General features: G+C 44.3%; 2 protein-coding genes across 2 annotated transcripts; both read left to right on the forward strand.

Moving 5' to 3' along the window:
* The first annotated feature begins 959 nt into the window (after positions 1–959).
* Positions 960–7,691, forward strand: LOC136781837 (uncharacterized). The gene is made up of 4 exons (XM_066740842.1): positions 960–1,866; positions 3,832–4,503; positions 4,975–5,981; positions 7,632–7,691. The coding sequence occupies exons 1-4, from the start codon at positions 960–962 to the stop codon at positions 7,689–7,691; spliced, it is 2,646 nt and encodes an 881-aa protein (XP_066596939.1).
* A 1-nt stretch (position 7,692) lies between these two features.
* Positions 7,693–9,015, forward strand: LOC136781838 (putative nuclease HARBI1). The gene is made up of 4 exons (XM_066740843.1): positions 7,693–7,874; positions 7,931–8,071; positions 8,155–8,422; positions 8,485–9,015. Exons 1-4 carry the CDS (start codon positions 7,693–7,695, stop codon positions 9,013–9,015), a joined length of 1,122 nt encoding a protein of 373 aa, XP_066596940.1.
* The last annotated feature ends 551 nt before the right edge of the window (positions 9,016–9,566 follow it).

A 9,566-nucleotide genomic window follows, 5' to 3' on the forward strand; every position in this document is an offset into this window, starting at 1 on the left:
GATGGGTTCTTGATAAGGACCCATCGCACCTCAGCCTTGCTCGACCGCTGCTTGACCGCAGCAACAGCAGCATCCTTTGACGCCTCCACGGCTTCTTCTTTTGACGCCTCAACGGCAGCGCCTCCACTGGCCAGCAAACGAGCGCCTCCACTGGCGAACTCGACGGGTAGATCTTTAGCAAGTATCACCCAACCACCCACCGCCTACCAAGAGGGGACTACCCCTCTGCGGCAATATCCTCCCTCCTAAGGGAAATTTCTCCGGGGACTGCCCGGGAGAAGTTAACCCTCTCCTTCCCCTCCACACTCCTTCCGAGGACTACCTCGGACTCAGTGTTCCGACCCTCAAGTCCAGTGCTCTCGAAAGAGTCGGGTAGCGGGAGGGGTAGCATTCACCCAAGGGGTTGGGGTGGCTCGGAGCCACTATAGCTCTAGGAGAAGTAGGCCGAGGGGTAAGGGGACTTCCCCTTCCCTAAAACCACTTCTCTTATTTCGCTTCCTCCCGTGGCTGGGGATTTTACTGGGGAATACTCCAGGGAAAATTGCCCAGTCCGGGAGTTTCTAAGTCCGCGTTCCTTTCTGGTGAATTCTGTTTTCTGGGGTTCTAGGGAATCTTCGTAGACCGAAATTCCCTAGAAGTTGACGAGAGCAAATTCCCTAGAAAGTCGATCATTAGTCTAGCGGTTCTTTTGTAAATATATTGTAAAATTTTTGTACATTTTATTTATTTAAATAAAAACTACTTTTACCTCTTATCTTTGGCTTTGAATATTTTATTCTAGAATAAGACCTTCCCTTCTGACCACAGGTTCGGAGCCAACTTGGGACATTGTTTCGCACAAATTTTTGGTCCTTCGAGCCGGATTTCCGGCAAAAAACGTTCGAAGTGGATCAGTGTTCCTGAGTGGGCATTCCGGACTGTGTTTTGGATTGTGGTTTGTTCTGGAATAGAGTTTCAAAATGGCTAGCTCAGGGGAATTATTAGAAGCAATCAATTACGTGCCCATGATTCAGGATGAATTCGTTCGTTTGGTCGTTAACATCAAGAAGCGTGGAGTGCACAATTTCACCCTTCCCTTCTTGGAGGATAGGCTAGCAGCCTTAGAGAAGTGGCTTAACGTGTTGCATAAAACTCACGTTAAGATCACTACTCACACTAAATCGGCCGAATTAGCTAAAATGGAGTACGTAACCGATAGTTGGTATCAAGCGGCCCTTGATGCCCATAGTGACGCGGAAGTATTCATCCTAGGACATCTAGATGAACTTCGTTCCAATCAGGTAATGTCGTCATCAGATCACACTGCACCTTCAGGCGAAATAAACCAGATTAGGCTTCCAGTTATTGATTTACCGAAGTTTTCCGGGGATTATTTAGAATGGAACAACTTTTATGAGACGTTCCGTTCCATTGTTCACGACAAAGTGTATGTCTCGGGTCGGGACAAGTTCCATTATCTAAAATCCTGTTTGCAAGGAGAAGCAGCTACGGTCATTAAATCTTTAGCGATCACTTCCGAGAACTATGAGATAGCATGGGACACTCTGGTAGCTCGGTACACTGACAAACGGATGATCACGGATACGTTCTTAGATCAAATCTCGCAAGTACCCACGCTTCGGGGTGACAATTTTAAGGTTCTGAAAGAAGTTAGGGACTCAGTTACGGTTGCTCTCAACGCCCTTAAAACTATGGGATACGGCGTCGATCAATGGGATCCCATAATTGTTCATTCGCTGAAGAACAAACTGGATGACACCCTTCGTTTAGCCTGGGAAATGTATCTGGGAAGCAGCAAGGATTATCCCTCGTTCATTCAATTCTCTGAGTTTCTAACGCGTCATATTAACTCCTTGCAATCATTAGGTAACAAACCTAAGACTTCCAAAAAGGAATCGGGGAGATCCTTGAAGTCACATGCTACTAGCGTGAATAGTACCGGTTGCGCTCACTGTGGTAGTAACCATCTCTTGTATCAGTGCAAGGACTACCTTGCATTGACCCCTCAGGCCCGTTCAAAGTTCGCATTTTCACAGAATCTTTGCATCAACTGTCTGAGGCCCGGGCATAGTTGCTCCAATTGCTCTTCTTCGTCACGATGCAGGAAATGTAGTAAAATGCATCATACTTTATTGCATTTTGACAAATCTGGCACCGGGGGGAGCAAGTCACGGGGGTCTACCCCCGCGGTCAACTCCTCTTCCGAGCCAGAACCCTCTAGCTCGAATACTACAACACATCTCAGTGTTTCCGACACCCGATCAGTGCTATTGGCCACCTTTTATGCCAGAATCGACGCTCATGACGGTTCTCGTATTATAGTCCGCGGTTTAGTTGACACGGGCTCCGAAACTTCCTTTATTTCGGAAAATCTAGCTCAGCAACTACGGGTATAACGAAAACGTGTCAACGCGACCATTCATGGCGTCTCTCTGAATTCGGCTCAAAACGTTCGAGCAGAGGTACAGATTACGCTTCATTCTCTATCACGACACGGTGTCTCGTTGGACGTAACTGCATTGATCTTACCCAGGATTACTCAGTATATGCCTCCGACTTATTCTCCGTCGTCCTTTCCAGCACTAAGCGAAATTGATCTGGCTGATAACTTCGCTTCAACCAGGGCTCCAATTGATGTGCTCATTGGTGCAGACTATCTTGCAGCATTGATGGAAGGCCCGTACATGCATTCTCCTGATCATACGTTGCTTGCTCAGCGGACTATTTTCGGGTGGATCGTTTCGGGGGTCGTACCCAAGATTGGTCGCTCTCATAGTGTCACGGTGCATCATTGCTTTGAGGTAGAAAAAACTCTTCGCGACTTCTGGGAACTGGAAGAAGTTCCGGAAGTCAAACCCATGTCCACAGAGGACTCCCTCTGTGAACAACATTTTGTGAATACGGTATCACGCACCTCTTCAGGTCGTTTTGTCGTTGCTTTACCTTTTCGATCCAACATCGAGAAGCACAGCTTAGGTTCTTCCTCTCGGGTAGCAGAGAAAACCTTAACACGAATACTTCGGCGATTGGAAACCTCTCCAGAACTAGCTGAAAGTTATTCTCAATTCTTACAGGAGTATCAATTGTTAGGACATATATCTCCTGTTCCTTTGAACTCTGATTTTCGCGTCTTTCTGCCTCATCATGCAGTTGTTAAGACCGAGAACCAGAAAACAAAGATTCGCGTTGTATTCAACGCATCTTCTAAAACCTCTACTGGCGTATCGCTTAACGACACGTTATTCATTGGACCCAAGCTCTAGCAGGACATCACGTGGATCCTAATGAATTGGCGTGCCTTTCGATATGTTGGCGCGACGGACATTGTTAAAATGTTCCGACAGATTCTTGTGCGTTTTGAGGACCGCAAGTATCAGAACATTTTATGGAAGACTGATTCCGGTGAGCTTCAGGCTTTCGAACTCAACACGGTGACCTACGGTACGGGACCGGCACCTTTCTTATCCTCGCGAGTTTTGCGCGAATTAGCTTCCACGGACGGGGCTGACTTCCCTCTCGCGCAGGATGTTTTGTTAAATTCTACATACGTAGATGATTTACTTTTCGGGGCTCATGACTTAAAACAACTCAGTTCGGTCAGGGAACAACTCATCGCTCTACTAGCGAAAGGGGGCTTCTCCTTGAGCAAATGGGCATTCAATCAGCCGGGGACTTCCCCGCTTGAACCTACCGAGCCGCACTCTTTCTTTGAGGATCCTGCTGGGTCAAGTAAAGTCTTGGGTATATATTGGGATCACGGGGATGATAGCTTTCGCTTCCGTGTTTCTCCTTCATCTATTGGTGTACTAACCAAACGCATCCTCTTATCAGAGAATGCTAAGATCTTTGATCCATTGGGATGGATCTCTCCCATAGTCATCACTTTAAAGCAGTTAATGCAATCCACCTGGTTACTCAAACTCTCTTGGGATGAAGAGATTCCTGAGCCTATTCAGTCCAAGTGGCTCAAGTGCTATGAGCAGCTCTGCGACTTACAGGCTTTGAGTATTCCACGGTGGACTGGACAATCCCTTACTACTAGAAAACGCGAATTAATCGGATTCTGCGACGCCTCAGAGCTGGCCTACGGTGCAGTCGCTTACGAGCGTCTCACGGATGAGAACGGTCATTTTTCGGTGCATTTAGTAATGTCCAAAACAAAGGTCGCGCCGATTAAGATCACTTCAATACCTCGGTTGGAGTTGGTTGCAGCCGCACTTCTAGTCAAGTTGTTGGTTCACGTCAAGACGAGCTTGGTCGGGAGTTGTGATGCAATTCGGTGTTACTCGGATTCACAGGTCGCGTTAGCTTGGATAGCAAAGCAACCCGTTCATTGGAAGACGTTTGTGGCCAATCGCGTTTCGTACGTTCAAACGCATTTACCGGAAGCTAGCTGGCATTATGTACCCACTAAGTTGAATCCTGCAGACTTGTGCTCTAGAGGAACCAGTGTTCAACAGTTATCAGAGGACTCACTTTGGTGGCATGGGCCTGCTTTTCTCCGTGAGCACACCGCAAAACCTGTTCAGGTCTTTGAAACCGAGGAAGAAAGTCGGAAGGTAGCGTTAACCGCTCATCTAGACACAACTGAGTGTTGGTTTTTTGATAAGTTTTCGTCTTGGTCTAAACTGGTCCGAGTTATGGCCTATGTTCTTCGATTTGTCCAGCGGACCAGGAAAACCGGCCAATGGGAGGACTCCCTCCTGTCTGCATCGGAAATTCGCAGTTCGATTGAAGCCTTGGTAAAGGTTGTTCAACGAACACACTTCGCGAGCGAAATCTCAGCCTTGAATCATGGGTTACGTATACCGTCGCGGTCAAAGCTTCTTTCCTTACATCCGGTCATTGATTCACAAGGAATCTTAAGAATAGGGGGGCGGCTTCGGAACGCCGAAATTTCTGAACAAATGAAACACCCCATTATTTTACCGGATTGTCACTTAACTGCCATACTCATTAGGCAAACCCACCTAGAGACACTTCACGGGGGACTCCAATTAACCTTGTCCACGTTGCGACAAAGGTTTTGGGTCGTGAATGCGCGAAATCTAGTAAAATCATGTGTTCATAAATGCATCACGTGTGTTCGCAAACGCGCTAAACTCGGTAACCAACTCATGGGTTCACTTCCTGCCGCTCGGGTTTCTCGCAGTTTCACTTTTGAACACACCGGAGTAGACTATGCCGGGCCCTTTTCGGCGAAATTACATCACGGTCGTAATGCAAAAGCCATAAAATGCTACGTGGCCGTGTTCGTATGTCTATCTACCCGTGCCGTTCACTTGGAACTCGTCTCTCGACTGGATACTGAGGCCTTCCTCGCCGCGCTGTCTCGTTTTATCTCTCGTCGTGGAAAACCCGCCGTCATGTACTCAGACAACGGCCTCAACTTTCAAGGAGCGGACGCAGAACTCAAATGCGCCTACCAATGCGCTGTAGAAGCCGCCCGCGCTCGGAAAACCGATTCTTTCGGCGAAATCGAGTGGAAATTCATTCCGGTCGCCACTCCGCACTGGGGCGGTCTTTGGGAGAGTGCGGTAAAAAGTATGAAGCACCACCTAAAGCGCTCCCTCGGAGTCTTCGTGCCAAATTTCGAAGAAATGACCACACTGCTGACCAAAATTGAGGCCTGCCTCAACTCACGGCCCATTTCGCGGTTACATGATGATCCTGAGTCGTTGGACGTACTCACTCCGGGGCATTTCTTGTCAGGTCGGGCGTTAAATTCTCCACCGGAATTTTCCACATTGGATTTACGCGAATCGTCATTAAACCGTTGGCAAACCGTGACTAGAATCACCGAGACATTCTGGAAGAAGTGGTCTTCCGAATACCTACACACGTTGCAGAATAGGCCAAAATGGCAGAACACTAACTCGGAATTTGGTGAAGGAGATCTGGTTCTGATCAAAGTACCCAACAACCCCCCGCGCATGTGGACCTTGGGGCGGATTCTCAAACTAGTCCCTGGTGTAGATGGGGTAGCTCGCGTAGCTATACTTAAAACCGCGAAAAAAGAGATTCAACGGAGTCTCTCGCAACTGTGTAAACTCCCTTCTTAGCCCTTGCTTTCGGGTCGCATCAAGGTCTATCTTTACCCTGCCTTACGGCATCCTGGGACTCTTCAGGTTGTCATCTCTCTTTCTCAAGCTTCCTGGGACTCGTCAGGTCGCTTAACTTTCTCCTTCTTGGCTTCCTGGGACTCTTCAGGTTGTCTATTCTCTTTCCTGGTTTCCTGGGACTCTTCAGGTTACCACCTCCTCTCTCGGGCGTCCTGGGACTCTTCAGGTCGTCCTGTTCTGTTTTATATCTTTTATTTTTATTTTTGTAAATAAACTTGTTTTAAACTGAGTTAACTTTCTTCTTCCTTATCTTGACGCCATCGCGTCAACGGGGGGAGTTTGTTCGAGATTGGGAGGAGCAGAAAATGTTGCGAAGTAGATTCCGCATTTCTCTGTTATATCTCCCATCTCTATTGCGCTCACAATAGACGGCTAGACCGACAGCGTCTAGCCGCTTTATCTGTCCCTCTCTCCGCGGCGCGCTTGCGCGTCTTCTGGCCCTGGCGCGTCGCGGCCGCGAAGCGACACTACTTGCGCGCTTGGCCACTAGGTGGCCAGCGCCCGCAGCAGCTCTCTCGCTGGCAAGATTAGTGTCGCGGAATTATATAGATGGGTCCTTGATAAGGACCCATCGCACCTCAGCCTTGCTCGACCGCTGCTTGACCGCAGCAACAGCAGCATCCTTTGACGCCTCCACGGCTTCTTCTTTTGACGCCTCAACGGCAGCGCCTCCACTGGCCAGCAAACGAGCGCCTCCACTGGCGAACTCGACGGGTAGATCTTTAGTAAGTATCACCCAACCACCCACCGCCTACCAAGAGGGGACTACCCCTCTGCGGCAATATCCTCCCTCCTAAGGGAAATTTCTCCGGGGACTGCCCGGGAGAAGTTAACCCTCTCCTTCCCCTCCACACTCCTTCCGAGGACTACCTCGGACTCAGTGTTCCGACCCTCAAGTCCAGTGCTCTCGAAAGAGTCGGGTAGCGGGAGGGGTAGCATTCACCCAAGGGGTTGGGGTGGCTCGGAGCCACTATAGCTCTAGGAGAAGTAGGCCGAGGGGTAAGGGGACTTCCCCTTCCCTAAAACCACTTCTCTTATTTCGCTTCCTCCCGTGGCTGGGGATTTTACTGGGGAATACTCCAGGGAAAATTGCCCAGTCCGGGAGCTTCTAAGTCCGCGTTCCTTTCTGGGGAATTCTGTTTTCTGGGGTTCTAGGGAATCTTCGTAGACCGAAATTCCCTAGAAGTTGACGAGAGCAAATTCCCTAGAAAGTCGATCATTAGTCTAGCGGTTCTTTTGTAAATATAGAGTGTATTCCGAACCAAGCTGCTCGGCTAATATTTTTTTTTCGACAGTTGGTAACGACTAGCTAAGCCAATCTAAATTGAAAAGTGTTCCGAGTTCCGAAGTTTCGAACCTAAACCAGAATTGCATTTACGATAATTCCTTAATTAATTGAGTGTTATTAAGTTTGTATATGTTAAATATTAAATGTACAATACTTTTTCTTTATATTTGTCCTGATAAATTATATTTATTATATGAATTATGTAAAAATCATTTGTTAAGGTGAAGGCAGAATTTGATGACAGCTATTTAACCCCAGTTAATGGAATAGCTAATAAATAATATGGAACAAGCGCTTGATTTATTATTTAATGGTTCCTCTAGTAGCGACAATAGTACCGATGAAGATATTGAAATGATTCTTACGGATAGTAATCCTATTGTTATGAGAAAGCCGAGAGTAATTAATTTTATAGAAAATGTGGTTTATGCCTATGATAATGATGAATTTAAAAAACATTTTCGGTAAGTAAGCATGTGATAATTTATTTTCAGTTAAGAATTATATATTTATATTTCAGAATGGGCCGTGCTACTTTTTATTTCTTGTTGAATATGATAGAACCATATGTAAAAGATATGGTAAGTAAAGGGCCTCTTATATCAACAGAAAAGCAATTATACATAACTTTATATGTATTAGGAACCCCTGATTCATATAGATAAGTGTTATATTTATTTACTGCCATATGTATTTATTTTAAACAATGTAGTGATAAGAATACTAAATTAAAATTTATTTTACGTCCATAGTAACTAAATTTAATGTGGGCAATGCAACAGCCTGGCGGGCAGTAAAAAGAGTTGTTAGAGCCTTATGTATTTTACGAAATACCTTTATCAGGTGGCCTACTGAAGAAGAAGCAGAAGCTACTGCCAATACAATAGTAGGTAAATATAAATTTCCAGATGTACTAGGCATTGTAGATGGGACGCACATAAGAATTAGTGCTCCGAAAGAAAATTCAACAGCCTACATTAATAGAAAAGGATATCATTCTATACAGCTGCAGGTATAAGCTATAATTAAAAGCATAACATTTTCATTTTTCTGATTTACTTTGAAATTGTATAGGTAATTTGTAATGAAAAGCGTGAATTTATCCATTGCTATGCTGGTATGCCAGGCTGTGTTCATGACATGAGAGTTTTCAAATACTCTGGTGTCCAGCAAAAATGTAGTGAAGATTATTTTGGAAATAAACATTTGCTGGGAGATTCAGCCTACGTACTTCAGAAACAAGTTATGATACCCTATAAAGATAATGGACACTTGTCACTCGAAGAAAGAAACTACAATTACATTTTGTCTCGTAGCAGGATTATAATAGAAAGAGCCATTGGACTTTTAAAAGGAAGATGGAGATTTATTTTGGACAAGTTACCTATGAGAAAGACAAACTTAATACCTTACTATATTATCGCATGCACTGTGCTTCATAATATATGTTTGATAAGGGGAGATGAAGACATTGAGTACCCAATTACGATTTTAAATGAAGTTGATAATGAAGGACCTTTAGAAATCACACCCGAACAATTACATGATGGAAATATTAAAAGAGAGGAAATTAAAAACAACCTAATGATTATAAGACGTCATTAAAGTTTATTTATATTTTCTAAAATATAAGTATATATGTGTAAACTATAACATTAATATATTTTTTAAATAAAATATTATATATTGAATTTAAAACATTAATTAGAACTCTTTAAATCTTAATAAATACCGTATTTATGTCACAAATTGATTATCACAGAGTATTTAAATAATTAAATCACAGTTTGACTTTCCACCCGTTTAAATCAGTAAGATTCTACAGCTTATTTTTAATGTCTCTTAATATTTCAAGTTTTTCTTTTTTGTAATTTTCATCAATTTCAAGTTTTCTTTTTTTAAGTTCTATTAAATTCTTTAAAAAATCAGCTTTGTTGTATTTACAGTAACGTTTTGAACCTGAAAAATAGTCTAACCTTAATATGTGTCACAACTGCGAAATGTAAACATCTATATGTTAGTATAAGATTATGTAATAAAATTTACCTAAATTTGGCAAATGATTTTCATTTATATCCTGCCCAAGAGGTACACTTGACCCAGCAGTAGAGAGTGGCTGTACCCATGGCATCCTACCAAATATTTCATTCAAAATC

The sequence above is a fragment of the Prorops nasuta genome, unplaced genomic scaffold (assembly GCF_024137725.1).
Source record: "Prorops nasuta isolate Cenicafe-Biocafe unplaced genomic scaffold, Cenicafe_Pnas_1.2 PNAS00024, whole genome shotgun sequence".
NCBI lineage: Eukaryota > Metazoa > Arthropoda > Insecta > Hymenoptera > Bethylidae > Prorops > Prorops nasuta.

Bases quoted from the DNA above. Each gene is read 5' to 3' on its own strand.
- LOC136781837 (XM_066740842.1), top strand. From the start codon at position 960: ATGGCTAGCTCAGGGGAATTATTAGAAGCAATCAATTACGTGCCCATG. The intron at 4,504-4,974 runs GTGAGCACACCG...AAACCCACCTAG, and splicing joins GCATGGGCCTGCTTTTCTCC to AGACACTTCACGGGGGACTC. The intron at 5,982-7,631 runs GTAGCTCGCGTA...TCATTTGTTAAG, and splicing joins TAGTCCCTGGTGTAGATGGG to GTGAAGGCAGAATTTGATGA.
- LOC136781838 (XM_066740843.1), top strand. From the start codon at position 7,693: ATGGAACAAGCGCTTGATTTATTATTTAATGGTTCCTCTAGTAGCGAC. The intron at 8,072-8,154 runs ATAAGTGTTATA...AATTTATTTTAC, and splicing joins GGAACCCCTGATTCATATAG to GTCCATAGTAACTAAATTTA. The intron at 8,423-8,484 runs GTATAAGCTATA...GAAATTGTATAG, and splicing joins ATCATTCTATACAGCTGCAG to GTAATTTGTAATGAAAAGCG.